At 39.6% G+C, this 23,954-nt stretch overlaps 1 protein-coding gene across 1 annotated transcript in view; it reads right to left on the reverse strand.

The window, feature by feature from the left end:
• The window catches only part of FBXO42 (F-box protein 42), a 102,674-nt gene that overhangs the window by 65,407 nt on the left and 13,313 nt on the right, over positions 1 to 23,954 (reverse strand). The window contains exon 2 of the mRNA XM_036746169.1: positions 1,095 to 1,361. Coding sequence (XP_036602064.1) covers positions 1,095 to 1,344 — 250 coding nt within the window. The 5' untranslated portion in view covers positions 1,345 to 1,361. The remainder of the gene's footprint in view (positions 1 to 1,094; positions 1,362 to 23,954) is intronic.

The following is a 23,954-nucleotide window of genomic DNA, read 5'->3' on the forward strand; positions in this document are numbered from 1 at the left end:
CCAGAATTTCAAAGTTTCATATTATTCTGAAGGGCTGAGAGTTTGACAGACATGACAACTGAAGGCTCTGAAGCCCTAAAATATAGTTAGAGCCCCCTCTACCAAAATGACAAGATTGCCAAACGTGACACACAGATGAGTCCACATTTCCATCTCATCTCTCTCACTATTTCTGATGTTTTTCTCCCATGTACTAAGCCAATATCCTCGCAGCACAAACAGAGAAGTGGGTGGGCCAGGCCAGTTTCACTCTCCGCCCACCTAGGAAGCTTCAACACAGTCAGTGCTTGGCTGTCCAGGGTGACAGAATGCCTGTGAGGCCTGGCAGGACAAGATCTAAGGAACATATCTCAGGACTGTCTGATACTCTTTTAAGGGTATTCCCCTTGATGATTTCAGCTGCCACGTTCACATCTGAAAGGAGTGTTTTCATAGATGATGCTGACTTGGTTCAACATTAATTCATCTGAACTACACTTAGTATCCTGACTTGATAAGTCAAGATGGAACAAAGGGGGCCCAATAATTGCTAACTATTAAACAATGATACAAAAAAGCTACCTAGCGGAAAATTGAGAGGGAGGCAGGGAATAGGGATAAAAGGAACAATCCTTCAAACCAGTGATGATACAGAATAGGTGCATATTCTTCATGTCGATGAAATTATCTTTCACAGTGGTAAGATAGCTAAGAACAGTCTAAGTTTGATGTGACGATGTCAAATTTGTCCCTAACTTTCCTTACTGAAGAACTGTGCAATTTATCAGATCAAGTCTGTTCCCCTTTCTGGGTCTCAGTTTTCTCATCTATAAAATAAGGCAATTGGAGTCAATGACCTCTAAGGTCTCTTCCCGCTCCAAATCTATGAGTTTCTGATCTCTAGCATTGGTTAGACAAACACACTGAAGGAAATGTTCACGGGCTAGCAGATGGAAAGAAAGTGTTTGACTTTGCCTATCTTCTAATATAAAAAATAACAATGAACCTGAAGAGGCCAAAGAAATTAAGAGCCAAGGAGAGCAAGCACCTGAAGCTGACGATAAAAAAGATTTTCAAAGATCTAAGGAGCATGTTTTCGGTAGCATATGCCATACCTTTGATAAGTCGGTACCATTGTTTGCAGACAAGGGCTGAGGTTTTATGCTCCTGATATGGTGAGAGAAAAGACAGGATATATTCCAGGACCTCTTCGGGCAGCTCAGACATAGACCTGTTATGTCTTGTCTCCTCAATCTCCAGTTCTGGGCGGGGTTCCTCATCTTGCTCCATTGTCCCCTCCACCCCAGCTTCTTCTTGGTCCACGGCCATGAAGCTGTCATCCTCACTGTCCGAGGAACTGGCCATGGCATTCCCCTTGATGGCTGCAGGAGAGAGAGAAAAGTCAGTTGAACAGACAGCTGTATTCTGGCACAGCTCTGAGGTGGGGCACAGTCACAGCTTTGAAAGCAGTTTTATTTTTTAAAAAAAGGTTTATTTATGTCTTTTCCCACCTGGTTTATAGGCAGCTTCAGTTTGCCATATGCCACTGGAATTTGAAATCTAATGCTAGGAATCAAAGAATCACTGATGACTCCTGAATGGACTTTTCTCTACTAAAAATCAGTCAATTTGGGTCAAATTTGGGCCTGACATGGTTTTCCAGCAACGCTTCTAAGGTAAGGACATAAGGAGGAAGCAGCAAAGGAATCATCCTCCACCTTTCCTTGGCTGAAGGCAACAATCCTGGGTCTTAAGCTAAGAAAGATCGATAGGCATCCCATACAGTGTTGAGCCTTTGTGGGGAGAGGAGATAGGGGTAACAGCCAGCATTTTGCCTTCTGCCCACACTTCCTCACATTATACAAGCACACTAAATGTGCCAGCATGTGTTACCGCCTCTAATTCAAGTGGAACATGTCAACCACAAAATATTCTAATCACAAGATTTAGAGCTAGAAGAAAACTTGGAGACCATCTAGTACATGATCCTTATCATACAGATGAGGAAAATGAAGCCCAGAAAAATTCACATAGGTATCATATCAATTACAGAGCTGGAATTCAAACCCAATCCCAATTATAAAGGGGAGATTTAACTCCAAATCTAATTCTCTTTCCATTACACCAGGCCCACATAACCTGCAGCCCATGCAGCCCTTGGGCACACAAAAGAATTTCGGGCAGCCCATGAAAAATGTAGAGGAAAACATCCACACATTGTGAAGGCTTGCACTACGCTATAATGTGTCTAAACAATATTTACTTAATGAAACCAGATAAAGACTCTTAAAGACAAGAGTACTTCAGGTAATTTTTCTACATTGCTCACACATTCTTATAATGTACAAAGTGCATGAAGCTACAGGAAAAATCAGGGACATGACCTAGATGGTCCCTTTAAGAATGGTGGCTGCTTATCTACTTCACCCAATTTCCTAAATCCCAAACTAGCACACCAAATGAAAAAACCTTTTTTCCTTGAGTTTGAAGATACAATACTAATACTATTCAACTTTATTTTCCAAGAATATGGGCTTAGAGATGCATCTTTAGTAGCTGAATTAAATGCAGCATCTATTTCACGTGTTACTCTATCACAGACCAAGACGTCAAAGTCATATTCAGCTACAAGGATCATGATGTAGGCAAGGTGCGGACATACAGGAATGAAACCGCCAATCAATGTGTACATCCTGTCTGAAAACTTACACCTAGTCAAAAGAAAACCCTTTACAATGTCTTTCCAACAAAAGAGAATGGAGATTTTTCATTTGCAGTATCTAAAGCAATGTGGTAAGCTGGAAGTCCAAGGATCCATGTTTGAATTCTGATTCTGCTACTTACGTGGGTGACCTTAGGCAAGTCACTTCCTTGTTCTGGGTCTCAGGGTCCTGATCTATAAAATGGTGGGATATGGACTAGAAATAACTGCTAAGGTGTCATTCAGATCTACATCCCATGACTTACTGCTTGCTATGTTTTAATACAGTTCCTAAGTCATCATGCTACATGAATGATCCATATAAAGTCAATGATTTGTAACAAAAAAAATTCTCCAAGATGTTCACTTTAATGCTACCCTGAACACCAAAGGATGGTGGAAAGGGCACAGAATTTGAAGTCAGAGGACCTGGGTTTGAATCCTGATGCTGCCACTTTATTACCTAAAGCTTGGACAAGTTACTTAACCCCTTGAAGCCTCAGTTTATAAAATGAGATAGTTGAAAGAGATTACATCTCAGGTCCTTTCTAGCTCCAAATCCATGATTCTATGACCTTAAAGTTGTTTGGAATGTTCCTGTGTATCACTGATGAACTTTAAAGAACTCAATCTCACAAGACCAAGAGTTTTAAGGAAACTTCAAAGATACCAATCATGTCTCTAAAGAACGGATTTTTAACCTTTTTTGTGTCATGGACTCTTTGGCAGTCTCCTGAAGCCTATTTGCAGAATAAAGTTTTTAAAATATATAAAACAAGGATTACAGTAGAAACCAGTCATATTAAAAAAAAAAGTTCATGGGTCCCATAAAAACCCCTGCTCTAAAAGGGCAACTGTTTCTCCATTTATATAAAAATATTTCAGTAACAGGCTTACACACTGAGATAGCCCAAATGCACTACTCTGAAATTCAATGCTCACCACTAATTTTCACGATGCTCTATTCTGACACTCCTGATTCAGCCATGAAATTATCTCTCTTACTCCTAGAAAATACACAGATATTTTGATGCTTTGAGTTATGAATTTCTTTTGTTTTCCTACAAACTATATGAAAAGTAACTAATAAAAATATCATTGCATCTTAGATCTTTAATTGATTAACCTGATTCATATGATCTTGTGATTTTCATGCCAAGTTTACCAGTTTCCTTATCTGAGCCTCTCACCCTCTCTCTTCTGAGGTAGAGGCAAAGGGACAAAGCTCTGGCCTAGAACCCCACATTCCAAGTTCAACCTCTCCTGCCCCATGACCTCATGCCAGGCAGCTGCATAACTTCACTGTACCTTTGCAAAATAATTTCCTGCCTATCTAATAAGGGTTAGGCTACAAATTAAATATCTACTGTATTGAGTAGGTTTTGAATTCTTTGGAGGAGAATGGACAAATTCAAGGAATTATTAGTATTTAAAGAAAATTCAGAATGGGAACTGATTCACTTCCTTGTAACAAGCTGCTGGTGGCCTCTAAGAATTAATCCAATAATTCTTAAAGCAATCTGAAATTATGCCAAGAAAATGACAAAAATGTCTGTACCCTCTAACCCAAAGACCCTACTATATGGCACACACCCCAAAGAAGTCAAAGACAGAAAGGTCTCTTATGCACCAATACATTTATGGCAGTATTTTTTGTAGTACCAAAGAACTAGAACCTACTTTGGGAAAATGGCAAAACAAATTTTGATAAATAAATGTAATGGAACATACTGTGTAGCAAGGTGGAACAGCAGATAGTGTTAAGCCTAGAGTCAGGAAGACTTGGGTTCAGCTCCAGCCTCAGACACTTCCTACCTGTGTGACCCTAGACACACCATCTCTTGCCCTCGGTTTCCCCATCTGTAAAATGAGGATAATAACAGCACTTCCCTCCCTGAGTTGCTGAGGATTAAAGGAGATAACCTAGGTACGACACTGCAAACTTTAAAGAAATACACAAATATGAGCAACTGTTATTCTAAGTAAAGAATATGAAGAACACAAGGAAGCAGTGGAAACCACCTATGAACTGATGAAAACTGAAGTACACAAAACCAAAAATTAATATAAACCATAACAATGTAAAAATGAACACTCGTAATTTTAAGGACCAACTTAGCCCAGAAAAAGAGATAAGAAAATAGGTGGGCTTCCCTTTCTTCTCTGCAGAGGTGGGGGCCCGTGGGTGTGGAATACAGCATGTACTGTCTAATTTGGCTGATGTGTTAGGTTTGCTTTGCTAAACTGCTTTTTCATGCTTTGTTATAAAGGATGACTCTCAGGGGAAGGAATGGGAGAGAAGTTGTGTTGGTAAACAAAATGGGCTCTTAGCACTCAGTTCAACCAAGTGCCCTTGAAGAGTTTGGCCTTTGTTTCCTTGATTAGATTTGGGAGTCCTTGGTGACCTCCTTGCCTCAGGGGAGGGCCTAGTTTACACATGAGTTTGAGTGACATGTTTGGGACATCAGAGGCTTTTTAGACCATGTGGGTTTAAGTCACCTCTTTGTGATGATTCTAGGTCATGTGGGTGAGTCGCATGTGTGACTCACCCTTGACCCTGAAAAAGATATAAAACCAGGGGTTGGCTTTCTCTTTTTCAGAGCTCTTACCCACAGTAGTGGTGGCTCAAGTGACTGGGCCAACCCTTGTTATGAGCTCCTGGGCTGAACCTAGATGTTGGTAACTATGAACTGTATTGGGTCTGTCTGTTGATGTTTGTAATTTGTATTTTGCTCTGAAGTTCAGGATGCTGGCTTTTTCCCCTGAACTAAGTGAATGGTCTTTGTATGCTGGATTAAAGTAAACTTGTCAACCCCTCAACGTTGCTTTCCTTACTAATGCAGATCAAAAGAATGTGGGCTTTGGCAGCATTCTTGTTGTTGGGCTTGTGTTGGTCTTTCACCCCTACAACAGCTCCTAGTCGGATTGTTGAAACAGAAGTGTAGGTGATAAAAAGAAAACATATTAATAATTTTTAATTATTAAAAAAAGTCAGTTTCTACTATTGTTACTACATCTTGCTAAACAAGTGCTTTGAGGGGCAGCTAGGTGACACAGTGAGTAGAGTACTGGCCCTGGAGTCAGGAGGACCTGAGTTCAAGTCCAGCCTCAAACACTTGATACACTAGCTGTGTGACCTTGGGCAAGTCACTTAACCCCAACTGCCCTGCCTTCCCCCCTAAAAAAGAAAAAAGAAAAACAAGTGCTTTGAGTTCTTTTTGTGGTGGCAAAGAATTGGAAACTGAGGGGATGCCCATCAATTGGGGAATGGCTGAACAAGTTGTGGTACATGAATGTAATGGACTACTATTGAGCAGGCGGACTTCAGAAAAACCTGGAAGGACTTACATGAACTGATGTGGAGTAAAGTGAGCAGAACCAAGAGAACACCATACACAGTAACACAACACTGTGCAATGGCCAACTTTGATAGATTTAGCTCTTCTCAGTAATACAGTAATCTAAGACAATTCCAAAAGACTCATGATGGGAAAATGCTATCCACATCCAAAAGAACTATAGAACCTGAATGCAGATTGAAGCACTTTTTTTCTTTCTTTCTCATGGTTTTTCCCTTTTATTCTGATTCTTCCTTCATAAAATGACTAATGTGGAAATATGCCTAATAGGATTGTACATGCATACCCTATATCAGATTGCATGCGGTTTTGGGGATGGAGGAGGGGAGGGAAGGTAAAAAAAAAATCTGGAACTCAAAAGTTTATAAAAGTGAATGTTGAAAACTACCTTTGCATGTAATTGGGAAAAAAAATTAAATACAACTAAGTAAGAAAAAACAACATGTGCTTTGATATCTGTTCAAAAGGTATAAAATTTTGGAGTTCTAACAAAGAAAGCCATGAAAAAAGCTCATGAAAAAGTCTCTGAACTTTCTGCTGCTATGTAGCTTACAACTGGGTTTTCCAAGGTAGGTGATTGCTGCTGCTCGTATAGCGATGTTAGAGCTAGAAGGGGTTTTAAAGATTATCTGGTGTAATCCTTACATTTTATAGAAGGGAAAGTTAGCTGATGCCACTAGAGGTAAGCTGCACAAAAGATACCCTCAAGTCAACTAAGACAAATGTTGCTTGTTGATGAGAGCAAGGCAACCACACAGGGACACCATGAAGACATGGCTGTGTAGGCAGGAGGGGCTTACACAGGTGAAGCTACCACAGTGGAGGGAAGACACACACCATCATATAGAGTCCTATTTTACATTATTATTCCTGCTAATTAAGTGCTCAGCTCTTTTTTCAATTGTTTATATGTTGTTGAAGAAGATCTACATGTGTAACCAGCACCTTCTGTACTTTGGTGCCCTGGAGTAAAGCCCAAGTTCACCTTGTCCTAGAATAATAAAAAATTATTTGCCCAAGGCCCCAGAGTGGCAGAGTCTAGCCTTCCACAATCATGAAATTACAAACTTGGAAGGAATCTGAATAGCAATTTGGTCCAACAGGTACCTCAAAAAAATTATTTCTATGGCATATTCAACAAATGGTTGCCCAGACTTTCCTTAAAGACCTCCAGTGAAGAGAGCCCTGAAAACTTCCTCTGAAGAAGGGTCATTCTACTTTGGAATAGTTCCAAATTGTTAAAAAGTTTTTCCTTATTAAGCCTAAATTTAGAATCTGGATTTCTTGATTCCCCATAGAGTATTCTTTTCACTATACGATGCTGCCTCCGGAATATCTACACACATTAAAACTGTAGAAAAACCCCCTTTGAAGGGAGATGGGTGACAGATGTACCATGTACACTAAAGAGGATGATTTGAAGTAGCATGTGATGATGGCAAAGGTGACAGCCAGAAAAAGTAGTCTAAGAAAATTTGAAGAGATCACTTTCAGCAAAGGGCCTCAGGGAAGGCTTCACAGAGGAAGTGTTATCTGAACTGAGCCTTAAAGGAAGAAAAAAAAATTTCAACAAAGAAATTCTGTAAGCTAGAGGAGTTCAAAGGAAAGAGAGGTCACTTACAGCTGGAAGGATCAAGAAAATACTCCATGAAAATGACATCTAAGCAGGCTTTTGAAGAACGGGTAGAATTTCATTCACAGAAGAGGAGACAAGCAAATTCTCCAAAAGGAGGGACTTTTTTTTAAAAGGAGAGACATTTCAAAGATCTTAAATTGAAAACCACTATGGAACCCCTGCCACTTAGAGCACAGTTGTTATTCATGGAGTAAAAGGGTAAGAGACACATTCACTTAGCAGGTGTTTCACCAAATGCACAGACTGTTTCATACATCATCTACTTAACAGAAGCGCTCAAAATCTGGAGGCTTGCTTAGCTCCTAGCAGTCAATGTTATGACAAAGGGAGTCTGGAAATAGAACAATTTGGCATAACTTTCTGTTATTATTAGCAAACTGCTAGCTATTTAGTAGACACAGAGATGTATCTATAAGCTTTTTGTTTTTAATAACAAAAATCAACTGTAGTTGAGCACTTATAAATGGCTACAATTCCAATTTGTTGCCTCCAGTAGGTTTTACTATTGTAAGGAAACCAAACTACCTGGGTCTAGTTCTTGACAACTGCTATCCTGAGTCTTTGTCTCAGCTGGTGCCAGGTAAGGAGTGCTTGTGGACAGAAGTCACTGGTACTCCCAGCCAATTAGGCACCAACCTAAACCTAATAGCTGGCCACTCCAAACTCTACCCTGTCCTCTGCTTCTGAATCCCTTCCTCCTTGTCCTATCACCACTCTTGTCTTTGAAAACCTCAGCCCTGATTACTCTCACAATCCAACTCCTCCACTTCTATTCATAAATTGAATGAAACAAGAAACTTCTCAATTTCACGGACTGGACACATTACTAATTCATGTTCACCCAACCTCAACTGAGTCCTCACTGCAGCTAAGCTGTCCCCACACCTCATCTTCACCACCCCCACCTACCCCCAGCTGAGGACTTTGCCTCTTTACTGAAAAAAATTGAAATTATTCGACACAGCTCCCTCTTCTCCCATTCCCTTGAACATTAAACCCCCTTGACATCCTCTCCTCTCCTCCTTTCCCCCAGTCTTTGATGGAAGTAACTGTTCTCTTTGCCAAAGTCAACATCCCTATGTGTGCACTTGATCCCCTCCCCTCCCAAGGCCTTCTACAGTTCAATCACCACAAACCTTTAATCTCTCTCATCAACTAGTCCCTTCTCTACTTCCTTAAAACATGCCCAACTCTCTCCTATCTTTTAAAAACCTTCACTAGACCCTACCATCCCTCAAGCTATAGATTCAAAATCTCTCCAAACTCCTTAAAAAAGTTGTGTCCACTCATCCTGCACTTTTCTCTCCTCAACCCCCTGCGATCACCTTTTAGTGGTCAGACCTGATCATGTCTTCTCCATCCTATCTGCTGCTTTTGACACTACTGAACACCCTCCTCCCCTCCTGGATATTTTCTCCTCTATGGGTTTTCATTCTTCTCTGGTTTTACCTCCTACCTATATGACCGCTCCTTTTCAATCTCCTTTGCTGCCTCATCATCTACGCCGCAACCTTGGGTTCTGTCTTAGGTTTCTTCTCTTTTACACAAGGCATTCGTAACCTTTGTGCCATGGATGCTTTTGGCAATCTAGTGAAGCTTAGAAACCCTATCTCAGAATTATGTTTTTAAATGCATAAAATGAAACAATATTACAAAGGAAACTAATTATACTGGAAGATAATTTTAAAAATTCTTCCATTCCAGGGATGGAACCAAGGTGGCAGATTAGGGGCAGCTACCCAGCTGAACTCTCTCAAATTCCCCTCCAAATAACTTTAAAATTAGTGCTTCGAATCAAATTTTGGAGCAGCAGAGCCAACAAAAAAAAAAAATCAGGGTGGAGTATTTTTCCAGCCTAAGAAAACTTAAGAGTAAAAAGGTGGAAGTCTGTCTGGAGCCTACCCCAATCAAAGAATAGGCTGGAAAAATGAGAAAACAACAAGAAAAGAATGTGACCATAAAAAGCTACTGGGACAAGGAAGACATAAACTCAGAAGAAGACAACAATGTCAGAACAGCCACCCAAAAAACCTCAAAGAAAAATGCTCATTGGACCCAAGTCCAACAAGAATTCCTGGAAGAGTTAAGGAAAGAGATAAGAGTGGTAGAGGAAAAACTGGGAAAAGAAATGAGAGTGATGCAAGAAATTAAGATAATTAACAGCTTGGTAAAAGAAGCACAAAAAAATGCTGAAGAAAATAACACCTTAAAAACTGGAATTGGTCAAATGGTAAAAGAGATACAAAAATTCACTGAAAAAAAAAAAACTCCTTAAAGAGCGGAATAGGTCAAATGGAAAAGGAAGTACAAAAATTCACTGAAGAAAATGATTCCTTAAAAACTAGAATTGGGCAAGTGGAAGCTAATGACTCCATTAAGACATCAAGAAAAAATAAAACAAAATCAGAAGGATGAAGGAAAAAAAGAGGAAAATGTGAAATATCTCCTCAGAAAAACTGACCTGGAAAATGGATTGAGGAGAGATAATTTAAGAATGACTAGACCACCTGAAAGCCATGCAAAGAAAGAGCCTAGACATCATATTTCAAGAAATTATCAAGGAAAACTGCCCCAATATTTTAGACCCAGGGGGTAAAATAGAAACTGAAAGAATTCCACCTGAATGATCATCTCCTGAAAGAGATCCAAAAATGAAAACCCCCCAGGAATATTATAGCAAAATTCCAGAGCTCCCAGGTCAAAGACAAAATACTCCAGGCACCCAGAGAGAAACAATTTAAAAATCATGACACCATAGTCAGGATTACAAAAGATTTAGTGCTTTCCATTAAAGGAGCAGAGGGCTTGGAATACGATATTCCAGAAGGCAGAGGTGCTAGGATTATAACCAAGAATCACCTTTGTCCAAGTACTTCTCCCATCCTTTATAGCCTCTTTCTGATAGGAATGGAAGCAGCACCTTTGTCTTCAACAGATAAAATAACAAAAATCACAAATATCTCTAACTCTTATCTTGAACCAATTCTGCATTCCCCAACCGCACAAAGAGAAGATAACATTCTCACATGAAGAAGAAATTCACAAGAAGTAACTACAAGCAATTCTGCTATAATGAAATATGCATTCTTATGAACAGTTTTCAGAGGAAGAAATTAAAGATATCTATAGGCATATAAAAAATGCTCGAAATCACTACTTCAGTAGATTAGAGAAATGCAAATCAAAACAACTCTTAGATACCACATCTCTCCTGTCAGATTGGGTAAAATAACAAAACGGGAAAATGATAAATGCTGGAGAGGATGTGGGAAAATTGGAATATTGTTACATTGCTGGTGGAGTTGTGAACTGATCCAGCCATTTTGGAGAGCAATTTGGAACTATGCCCAAAGGGCATAAAAATGTTCATACCCTTTGACCCAGCAATACCACTTCTAGGGTTGGATCCCAAAGAGATCACACAAGTGGGAAAAGGACCCATATGTACAAAAATATTTATAGCAGCTCTCTTTGTGGTAGCTAAGAATTGGAAATCAAAGGGATGCTCATCAATTGGGGAATGGCTGAAGAAGCTGTGGTATATGAAGGTAATAGAATACTATTGTGCTATAAGAAACGGGGATGATACGGACTTCATAACAACCTGGAAAAACCTACACGACAGAATGCTGAGTGAGCGGAGCAGAGCCAGGAAAACATTATACACAACCACAGATATATGGATTCTGTAAGGACTAACTCTGACAGACTTTGCTCTTCTCAGCAACACAATGTGCAAAGACAACTCCAAAAGACTCACGATGGAGAATGCTATCTACATCCAGAGAAAGAACTATGAAGTATGAATGCAGACTGAGGCACACTTCATGCTTGCCTTTTTTTCCCCTTTTTTTTTCTCTCTTTCTGTTTTTGGGTTGGTTTTTTTGGGGGGGTTCTGTTTCTTCTTTTTCATGATTCATTCCATTGGTCATAATTCTTCTCCACAACTTGACTAGTGTGCAAATTAATTCAATTCAAAGTTATACATGGAAGTTATATGGGATTCCAGGCCATCTTGGGGAGGGAAGAAAATCTGGAACTCAAAATTATGTAGAACCATGTGTTGTAAACTAAAAATGAAATATATATATATATGTGTGTGTGTGTATATATATATATATATATATACACAAAAAAAAAACAAAAAAAAGGAAATATGCATTCTTAAAAAGCATCACACTATGCAAAATCGTGCACTAAAAACCACCAAACTTATGGGGGAACAGGGATAGGGACACAATGCTCAAAAATTTCATCAGTAACACGTTTAAAAAAAAGACAGGAACCTAAGTTTAAAAAGCACAGCTAGGTGGCACAGTGAGTAGAACACCAGCCCTGGAGTCAGGAGGACCCGAGTTCAAATCCAGCCTCAGACACTTGACACGTACTAGCTTTGTGACCTTGGGCAAGTCACTTAACCCCAATTGCCCCACCAAAAAAAAACAAAAAAAAAAAAAAAAAAGCACAGTTTTGTGTGTTCATTGGTTAAGAACTACATAAATCCTCTAATAAACAGTAGCGGTCTTCCCAGCCTCAGGCTATGCAAGAACAAGCTACTGTAGAAGGAGCTGTTCTTCTCTGCTCACACCTCCTGCTACACCAGAAAATGTACACTCAATAGGGCCCCTTACGTTGACAAAGACCTGAAGTTTGCTTGCGAAAATGGGTGTCTGAAAGGTTGCAGCTTATGAGTTATTGTGAAGTGGAGCAGTTTTCTGAGTTCTTTCACTGTTTCTCAAGGAAGAAATTCCACAGACGCAAACTCAAAATTTGTGTTCTTCTCAAAATGTTCCTTAATATATCAATCACATTAGAACAAACTCACATTTTCAAAACATGGTTACAGAAAAACTGACTGTTACTCTAATATGCTAAAGGACTGCTAGCCTGTGTATCTTAGAAACTAATCCTAACCACCCCTCCCTGGCTTTTCTCTTTCCTCTAGGGCCTTCTGAGCAATCCCTATGAGGTTCACCCTGCCTTATTGAGGGCCTGGACCAGATCTACCTTCCACTGATGCCTACCGACTAGACTACCTGAGGCCAAAGCTTTGCCTGCTTCTTCTGTGAGATAGACAACCTGAGCCTCACAGAAAACCTGCTATGAGGCTGGTTCTCTTAGAAAAACCCTCAACAATCTAATCTTCTTGCCTACCTCACCCAACCTCTCTCCAATCACTGATGCTCTAGGCCTAGACTCATTCCTCAATGGTTAACGAGCTCTCACCCCCTCATATTCTCCTCAGTCTCCATCCTCAACTGTCAGCTCTCTTCCTCTCATCCCCCTCCACTCTACCTTCCTTCACAACATCCAACTCCAGATCGACATGCCTCCTCCAGTGTGCTAGCTGGAATATCTGTTCCTTTCTAAAACGTTTTCATTTCTCACTCTTTCCATCTTCTGGCACCTACTGAGAACTGGCTCCCTCCTGATGACAATGCACCTCTGGACACTCTCTCCAGAACTGGTTGCATTATCTCTGATACTTCCAGATTCACAATCATGGTGAGGGAACTGGAATACACTTGGCTCCCCAGTTCCACTTCCAGGCTCTTCAGATACCACTATCATTCACAGCCTTTCCCATCCCTTGAGCTTAGGCTATTCTACTGTCTTCCTCAACTACTTCAATGCTTGGTTTAGAAATATATTAAACTCACCAGAGAAGTGGGACAGGGGTATCTGAGAAGGAAGGTAGGATGATCAGTGAGGGATAATCATAAACATAATATAGCTGAATGGAGATGGATGGCTGGGATGGATTGTGAAGAGGGATTAAAAGGAAAGGAAGAGTAAGAACTTGTGACTGGAATCTCAGAGAGGGGAAAATTAGAGGGGAAATGGAATGGAAGTAGATGGTTTCAAATACGGATCATTAGTGGTAGGCACATTCATCTTTAACCTCCTTCTTCTTTGTTGTTGTGTTTGTCCTTCATTCTCCAAGAGGACCATGACATCAAGGAGATGATGATGTGACTTGCGGGTGACTTGGATTTGAGTGAGGGAGGGCTGTGTAAGGTCACCAGCCTCACTTTCTCCTCCAGAGCCATCTGGATCCAGTGGCCTGATATTCACCAAGATGAATGGAGATGGCCCAGGATGCAATGGGAGACCCTGGCCCTTTCAGGCTAAGCCTTTTCAGGTTCTCACTTTGAGTGAGGTTAACGCCCATTCAGTGAATAGGCCTCTTTAAGAAGTTATCAAGGGATGGCCCCTTTAATTTTCTCTATAGTGAGAAAAGAGAGTGAGAGAGAAGAAAATGTATAAGGCAACAGGATGGAAGGAAATAACACAATGAAAAGTGGTATGATCTGCCAAAAAAGATATAAATCTCTATAAATGGCTACATGAACCATGAGTGCAACCTGAAGCAGAGGCCTGATAAGTCACTCGTCAGAGCATTCCTTGTGTAAACAGAGACTGAACTAGGATATTTCTAAATTTCTAACTCCAAAATATACGTGATTCTTAGAATTGTAGTATGTTAATTACTGTAACTGTAATTGTAGTGTATTCCTTGTGACAAGATCAATGCATTTCCTTTATTTGATAGACAGAATGGGGAAAGATAAGGAACTTGGCTGTTTTTCTTTCTTTTTTAAGTATCATATTAAAATACAGGACAGACTGCCCCTTTTGTCAGGCCTATTAGATTATGAGCTAATTAAGGGAAGGGATGGTCTTTTGCCTCTTTGTGTACGGCCAGCCAGTGCTTAGCACAATGCTTAGCACATAGTAAGTACTTAATAAATGCTTATTAACTGACTGACCTAGACAACAGGAAGCATTCTATAAGAAACTCATATTAAGAAACTCATATTAAATTCAGAGTTGTTTAGTCATTTTCAGTCATGTCCAACTCTTCATGACCCTAATCGGGGTTTTCTTGGCAGAGATACTGGAATGGTTTGCTATTTCCTTTTCCAGTTCATCCTACAGATAAGGGAACTGAGGCAAATAGGGTTAAGTGATTTGCCCAGGGTCACACAGCATAAGTGTCTTAGGCCATATTTGAACTTGGGTCTTCTGATTCCACGCCTGCACTCTAGCCACTCTACCACCTAGCTGCCCCTAAATTCAAAGAGTTATCCATAAAAAGAATTGCATAAAACAATTTGGAACACAATTTATTTTGGAACAAAATGCTACTTTTATCCCCTAGTGTTGGAAGTATATGTGTTTTATATTCGTTGGAATATGCTTAATAGAAATCTTATGAATAGTATGCTTTAAGTAGCAGAAATATTACTAAGCAGAGAACTATCTATCTAGCCTTATATCCTACATATGGCACGATTTATAACAACCAAATTTAATCGGTCTATATCTAAAATTCAAAAGTACTTACAAGCTCCAAATGTATTTGACAGCACTACTAGATAATGCTTAACTACATAAAGTATCCTCTCTGGAGAGGGCACAGACCTACAAAATATGGATCAACATGCTTCAGTTTTATATGAAAATCCAGAAGAATTGGAATAAACAAAAGTCATGTTCCCTAGCAGCAGGATGTTTTACATTTTACCAATTAGAACTTCACTCCTTGCAGACAAACACTGTGTTTTTTACATTCTTGGTATAAATCAGTCAGTCTTTAAACATTTATTAAGCACCTACTGTGTGCCAGATACAATGCTAAACTCTGGGGATACAAATACAAAAAGGAAAGTTGGTCCCTACCCTCAAGTAGCTTACAGCCTAATGGAGGAAGAAAAGACAGTCAGTTGAAATGCTGGGGTCAGGGAGGAGGTGAGAGGAGGTAAAAGGGCAGGTATCAGATACTGGGAATCCACAAATGCTGAGCTTTCTTCTGCCACGTGGTAAGTGCTTAAATGCTTGTGACCAAGTAGAGGGTTTGTCACTCAAACTTGAACAGGAGACTGAGATGTTGTAATGCATACTACAAGACAGTGAGGTCACCAAATGGAAAAACATGATAGCAAGCAGCAAACTGGTGCAGAGATACTCTTACCTCCCTCTCCCTCTCTGTACATAAATATACATACACACATACATATACACGCACACACACACACACACATATATATATGTGTGTGTCTGTGTCTATGTGTCTGTGTGTATATATTTTTATATATGTGTATATAATATATATATATATACACACACATACATAAACACACACAGAGCTCAAGGAAATTAGTTTTCATCATACACTCCTAACAAAAGGAAGAAATTGTAAATCAAAATTATTGTGTGAGACAGACCATACCAAAACTCTGAACTGTTCTAAGCCAATCCTGAGATTCAGTCTGTGGCCTACAACAGCTTTAACAGCACAAAGTGGCTTGGATTCATTCTACTTGACAGATCATAACCTTAATTTTCCAATTTTAATGACAACATTCACCTCTCCCTACCATTCATACAACATTCTTCAAATGCAAAACTTTCCTAAGTTATTTATTTACCAATTTCTCAAAATTCAGAGAGGAAGAAAAGGAGGTCTATAACTTAAAACTTAACTTACAAGCATTCTCACTGTTTGTATACAATGAAGTTAGATCCCAGCCTGGTTTTACAGTGCACCAAAAAAAGAAAAAAAAAATCACTTCATTCATGAGACTCTTGTATAAAGTCCATTCCTCCCACCTTGGACAAATATAACTTTTTGTGAAGCTATGCCAGAAAATATAAAATGGGAACACTTCTGCAAAAGATCTGATCATGGCACTTAGGGAGACCTTGTCTCCATCTTAACCTCTTGTCTCTGCTCACAATGCCACCCCTCTAGAGCAGGCCCGAATCACATCATACCTGGGTGATTGTGAGGGCCCTGTCAGGTCTGTCTGCCTCGGTCTCTCCCTATTCATCTACCAAAGTGGTTTTCCTAAAATCGAACATCTGATCATGTCACCCTCTACCCCCACCCCCAACAAGCTCCAGTAGCTCCCTACTGCCTCAAGGATCAAATGCAAAATCCTCTGTTTGGCATTCAAACCCCTTCATTACCCAGCCCCCTCCTACCTTTCCAGTCTTCTTACACTTTCCTCCCCATGATGTACTCTTCAATCCAGTGACACTGGCCTCCTGGCTATTCCACAAACAACACACTCTATCTCTTAGTTGTGGGCATTTTCTCTTTTTCTCTGGCTGTCCTCATGCCCAGAATGCTCACCCTCCTTCTCACCTCTGCCCACTGGCTTCCAACTAAAATCTATTCTATGAGAAGTCTTCCCCAACACCTCTTCATCTTGATGTATTCTCTCTGTTAATTGTTTCCTGTTTATCCTGTACATAACTTGCTTGCCCATAGTTGTTTGTTGTCTCTCTCATTAGAGTGTGAGCTCTCTGAGTGCAAGGATTATCTTTTGCTCCTATCTGTACCCCCAGCTCTTCACATGGGATCTGACACATAGTAAACATCTAATAAATGTTTATTGAATGACTGAACTTTCATATGATCTTCAAGTTAGTTTTTGAGCATTCTTTTGCTCTGCATGTATGGACTGTTTTGTAAATTTAGCTGTGTGAGAAACATGGTTTTGGGGATCACTGGACTTCCTAGGCAGGGCCAAAGTCCTGAGGAAGAACCCTATGATAATCCTTAGGAAAGGCTATAGAGACCACAGGACTCCCAAAAAAAGACCAAGTGGTAGCCATCCCTTAATCTGTGGGGATCACAGAACACCCCAAGACAAGATCCAGGAGTAAGCCCGGCGAGCTTCCGCTGCCTGTTGCTTCCCTTCACTTGACCTTAGGAAAATCCATATGATTTGCCCATTCTCACCCAAAGAACTCAAGACCAGAGTGGGCAGAGGAAGGCATTTTATTACGCTCCTTGAGAGAGAGGACGTAGAGCTCACGGGAACACTCACACCGATACAGCTGCAGGAGCAGGGGTAACCATTCCCTCCACTCCTGCTAGAGTTATGGTTAGTTTACAGTTTTTGTTTTTTTACATAGTTTTCCTAGGTTATACAGTTTATATAAATAGGATAATAAGGATACAGAAGCAAAAGTGAAGTTAATTAGATTTTCCTTGTCTTAGTTTAGGATTAAACTATATTCTTTTACTTCCCCTACTTTCCCTCTTTAACATATGCAAATTATGCAAATCAGTAGGCCTGGATTCTTGACCAAGACCAGACCCTAGATAAGCTTGAACTGGTTCAAGTGGGTTTGGCCTCTCTAATTCCCTAGACTGCCTTCTCAAAAAGTATGCACATGCGTACAAGCCTCTAACCTCTCACCTGACCGACCTTGAGGCCTGGTCTCTGCTAAAGCTGGGGTGGGGGAGGGCAGGGAAGCACACCTTTAGTTCTGTGGAAACAAAACTCCTCCTCCCATTTCTTACAGCTGCAAGACATAACATTTAGCAAATATGTTGCTATAAATCTCTTGCTTATAAATAGCTCTCCCACTTAGTTGGGTACAACTATAAATACTTATTAATATTTATACAGCTTTAGTGCTCTTGAAATATCAAGACAGACAGTGTGTAAAGGAACTGTGTGACAGTACTACATCAAAACTAAGACGGGAAGCCTTCAATTAAGCCCCAGCATGGAGCCCCTCTTTGTTCTCACAACTCATGAGTATATTACCAAGCAAACATTGAAATGGCTTACCATTAATTTCCTGCAGCAATTTTCTAAAACTCCAACCTGATATATTGATCAAGAATGCCTTAAGTCCTCATACCAAAACACCCTCTAGTGAAAATAATTAAAATAGTCACATTAAATACAAAAGGAGGTTGGGGGGAAGTTAGCTACAACAATAGGGCTGTAATAGACAAAAATGAACCCATCATTTTAAAAGGTCTGGATAAAGTGTACAATATTGATCACTGGAAACTTCTCAATACATGTAAAATTTGATCTCTATAAATTTAGCATTCCACTTTTGAAAAAATCCATTAAAACTGGGTTTTTTCCTTCATTTCCAAAAAACATTACCCCAAGAATTGATTTGTTCTGGGATTACTAAACTGAGCAGTAATAAAGAAAAAAGGGAGTGGAGTGACAGAAGAATAGATGAAGGTAAAATTTTACTGCCTTTTGGCATGCTGCAGTAAATCAAGCCACATGTACTATTTAGCTTGGTCTTAAATGATACTGAATGACGTTAACTTTGAAAAGGTCCTCCTTCAGATCAGCAGAAAGTCATATTCTTCATTTTCTCATGAGAGCTAGCTGTAGCATCAAGGAAAGAAGGCTGAATTTGGACTCAGAAGTCTGGGATTCAAATACTAGCTCTGTCTCTTCCTAGATATGGAATCTTAGGCAACTCTCCATCTCCCAGGGCCTCACTGGCTTGGATGGACTACTTTATTGTGGATGGTAAGAAGAAACTAATAAGATGATCTATGTATGTCAACTGTCTTATTCTTAAATCAAGAGGTGCTAAGAAATCTATTTCTTTCAAGAGGGCTAAAATGTTCTCTGACGCCTATAAATATGACCAGGTCTCCCCTTTCTCTACCCCACCATTCCCTGAAGCTATTATACTGTATATCCTCTCCTTTTCACAGCCAGACTATTAGAAAGGGTGGTCTCCACTGCTCTCAATTCCTCACCTCCCATTCATTTCTCCATCTCACTCCAGTCATCTTCCAAACTCACCACTCTTCCTAAACTGCTCTCCCCAAGGTTACCAACTATCTTAACTGCTAAAGCCATTGATCTTTTCCAGTCCTTACCACCCTTTTACTGGACCATGCCCTCCTCCTTAGGTTTCCATGCTCTTCTCCCACCTCTCTGCCCCTAATCAGGCTGCTTTGCTACATTATCATTCTCCTCTTGTCCACTGTGGGTGTGTTGCCCTCACTGAAAATTCTCTCTCAGGCCCTCTTCTCTCTTACACTCTCTCCACTGGTGAGCTCATCAGGTACCATGAATTTATTTCTATAAAAGTGACAAATTTATATACCATCTCTCTCCTGAACTCCAGACAGCACTACTAGTTGCCACCTAGACGTTACTGCTGGCATCTCCAATGCATAGTTATGTCCAAAACTTCCAATTTTTTTTTTGATGGCACCAACTTTCCAGTGGCCTTGCTTCACAATCCTGGCATTATCCTTGACTATTCCCTTTCCCTTGCCAAATCTTGTTAATTCTACTGCTGCAACATCTCTTGCATCTGTCTCTTTCTCCCCATGAATACAGTTTTCTATCCACTCTCGTTCATGCCTTCATTACCTCTTCACCTGGACTATTACAAATCTTCTAAATGCATTTTTCCCTGTTCCACCCTCAACATAGTAGCCAAATTGATATTTCTAAAACACAGATCATGTCACCCCACTACTCATTTATTAAAAGATCTTTAATGACTTTCTATTGCATCTAGCATAAAATACAAAATCCTCAACCAAATATTTAAAGATCTCCACAATCTGAATCCCATCTAACTTTCTGGTCTTGTTTCATTCATATTGCTCCACTTCCCACAATCCCTCCAATCTGGCCTGCTGGTTTTTACCACTATATGAGATTGCACATCAATTCCCTCTCTTTGTACAAGTTGTTCCCGGTATCCAGAATATATTCTCTCCTGACCTCCACATCACAAATACCCACCTAACTAGACCTCAGGTGTCACCTCCTACAGGATGCGTTTCCTGATCTTCCCAATTGTGAGTGCTTCCTCCTCTTGGGTTTACTATGAATTTATTTATGTACATATTGTATCTCCCAGTAAAATATAAGCTTCATGAGAACAGAAATTACTTTTTCTGCCTTTTATCCATAGCACCTGGCACAGTGCCTTGCCATTAGGTTACTCAGTAAAACTTTGTTGAAGTGGATTCACAATTTGACAGACTAAAAATCATCTTCTATATCAATTCATTCATAAGAAACACGTTTTGCAAGTGTTACATTATGCTTTGATGGGGGGGGAGGATCAATTCACACATAGGTCCAGGTTTAAAGTAGAAAAGGTCATCATCCAGTCTAACCCCAACCACATGGAGACTGATTTGCCCAAGGTCACAACGAAGTGGTAAATGATAGAGACATTGAAGTCCTGATTCAGAATTCTCTCTATTGCCCCACAAGGCAGTTCTGATACTTATCAATATTTCAGCTCCAATATGACAAGTTGTATTTAAGGGAAGTCTGCCAAGAGTTGTAAACTCAAATTCTGATCTCCATCAAAATTACCAGATTTCAATGGAAAATGTGACAAACTCTCAACTATGTGGTACGAAATTACACCAGAAATTCCAGCAAACAGTACTTATGTTCACCTCTACCAATAAATAAAAACTACACTCAAGCCTGAGAAAGACTGAAAGGCAGTAAAAGAGAGTAGATCTAATTAGAGGCTGCTACCAAGCTGAAAGACAGAATCAGGAAGAGAAAAAAACCAGTGTCCCTTTTAAATTGATTCTAAAGTTATGACTAATATCCTTCTAGGCCTTTGCTGGTAATTTGGAGGGAAAGGCCATTAGTGTAGTCTATTCTAAACAACCTATTTTAACATAACCTTTATAGCAACCTACATATAAGAACAGCACCAGATAAAAATAAGTTCCCCACCCCCCTCCCGCCACCAAACCACTGTGTTCCACACTGCTATTCTAGGTTACAACTTAATGAACTCTAAAATTAAGTTCTCTACAGTACTGCAACCAAAACTGATACAAGGAGTCACAAAACTCACCAATTTGGACACAGTAAATACATAATGAAGACTATCCCTAGACTTTTAGAGGCTATCTTTTACCTTGTAACATATCAAGCTGCAATGAGGAGTAGTGAACTAGAATCTCAAGCAGTAGAAATCCACTAGACAGATGTGTATTAAATACCACTCAAGAACACTACATGCCAGAAGACAGTCAGGAGCAAGAGTACACAAGATGCCTCTCTGGACAAAAGCAGTCATACATGGATTCAGATGAGGCAAATCAGATCCCTCAGGCACTGAAAAAAAGAAACACTTTAAATACATTCTAATAGGGATCCTGGAGTCAGTTAAACTGTGTGTCTGCCTTTCCAGTTCACTCTCACTCCAGCTCTGAATAAACACTGATAAGCACCTTGCTCCCGAAAAATTAATTAAATCCTGTTTCTACAGATGTTGTGATGATAAAAGAAAACACGTTTGTCCAACTGCGTTACATTTATTAAGGACAAGACGTCAATAAATACCTAAAGAAAGCTGTCACTGCAAGAATTCTCGACATCATGAAGCTCCAAGAGCAACCAACACATCATCTTCTAGTTCTTGTTCCCCCAGGCCCTAGCCCAGGGTCCTTAATAAAAACCTAAACTGAATTTAGTATGAGAAATGTATTTCTGAGGAGATAACAAGAGGGCTTCAGTAAAGGAGGCTGAAAACAATTTTCACCTCTTCCAATAAACTATATAAAAAAGTTATTTAAAAATGAAAAATAATTTTAATTAACATATAAAAACTACAGAATTTCAAGTTACACTTTTCTGAGATTACTTCATCATGAAAAAAAAGTATTCAACTGCTACTGCCTTTATGGAAAAAATCAAAGGTTATGCTGAAGACAGAAGAACAGATTCTGCTTTCACTTCTATTCCCATCCTTGTTAAAGTAAAACCCTTTTGATACAGCCACCAGTAAATGAAAATGTGTTTGTGCTTGACAATGTTTATCAATTTCACAGCAGGAAGAAAGGTTCATTAAACCCTTTTATTTATTAAAGAATAATAAAACAGTCTGAAAAATTAAATGAGAAGCATCATGATGCTTTCAATAGGCTCAGAAAATTAAACACTATCTGTACTCTGAGAGGAGACAACAATGTGCTAGCAGTGCTTTGCACTCTGTAGGCATTTCATCAACACTGATGCACATATGATAATAAGGGTCCATCTAATGTTAATTCCAAAAACCAGCTTATTATCCCTGTTAAGGACAATCAGATCCAAAACGGGAATTCCCCTTATCGATTCCACTACCTTTTGAAGGATGAAATTTTCATTTAGGAAAGTTGAGAAGTTACAGGCTACTCTGCCTTTGGCAGAGAAAAAAAGCTCCAGCAAATGTATGGATAATTGAAATCCCCCATCATCACGCTCTCATTTCTCTTGTGGAAATGTGTTCTATTGTAGGACAGAACTCATCATCTAATTAGAGATGAGGAATATGGGACCCCTTCACTGGTCCTTAAACTGTGGGTCATGAGCCCACATGGGGTCAAGAATCTAGTCCATGATGCACTCACAAAGATAAGCTTGTTCAACAATCCTCTACATATGAATATCAAGCAAGGTGTAAAATGAGGAGATATACAGTTATCAACATCCTACATAAAGTTCAAGCAGAACAAAGAGTCCCAGTAGTTTGAGAAATGCAGGTGACATAATGATGATTTCATCAAGTTCTAGAATACTACTGGGCCTTAATAGAAATAAAAGACAAACAAAATAGATCAGCTTAGCGATATATAGAGGAAAAAACCAAATACATAATCCTCAGATTATGACATGCTTATCAGGGCATATCATGTGGAAAAGCACTACAGACAGTAAACTGGGCCCAGAATCAGAATGCATCAGCTGGATCACATCTGGAAAGCTGTATAGCTTTTACTGATCCTAAGTCATTTCTGATGCTGCAAAATTTCATCTTTTTAACACAATATTATCTCCAGAATGCTACCTACACACAAATCGTAGCACACAGCCACATTTACTAGAATCAAAATCGCAAGAGACCAAAGGTGCAAGGAAAGATGCACATTGGATGTAATTCAGCTGCTGTTTACCAATAATGAACCTTTGTGTGTGTGAAGTTTCATAAGACATCAAGAATACAGGGTCATAGATTTAGAGCTAGAAGAGAGCTCAGACACTATCTAATACAACTCCCTCATCTACCAGGATCACAGAAGTAATAATCAAGCTTCAGAGGAGACATTTAAATCCAGATCCTCCAATTCAGGATCCACTGCTCTTTCCATCATGCCAAAAGCAGGTGGGCTGATCACAAAGAGGAAAAAGGGTAACAGCCTGACAATACTACACACTGGCATCCACAAAGTAGTGTAAGATCAATAGAAAACCTCAAGCACACTGACTGGTTGCTAAGTGGAGGATTTAAGAAAATACAAGAATTGCACAGAATAAGAAGTTGTAAACAAGGTGCAATCTATTTGAGCAGTGGAGGAATTGCCTGCATCGAGCAGAAGTACTCATAAAGTCGCAAAGTACATGAAAGTAAGCTTTGAAACTGAACACTTCTTTACGCTAATTTCTCATCTGCTCTTGTTTCACTGGAGAGAAACTTCTTCCCCTTATTTTTCACAATATTCACAATAAAAGGATAA

Source organism: Trichosurus vulpecula, chromosome 2, assembly GCF_011100635.1.
Source record: "Trichosurus vulpecula isolate mTriVul1 chromosome 2, mTriVul1.pri, whole genome shotgun sequence".
Classification (NCBI taxonomy): Eukaryota; Metazoa; Chordata; class Mammalia; order Diprotodontia; family Phalangeridae; genus Trichosurus; species Trichosurus vulpecula.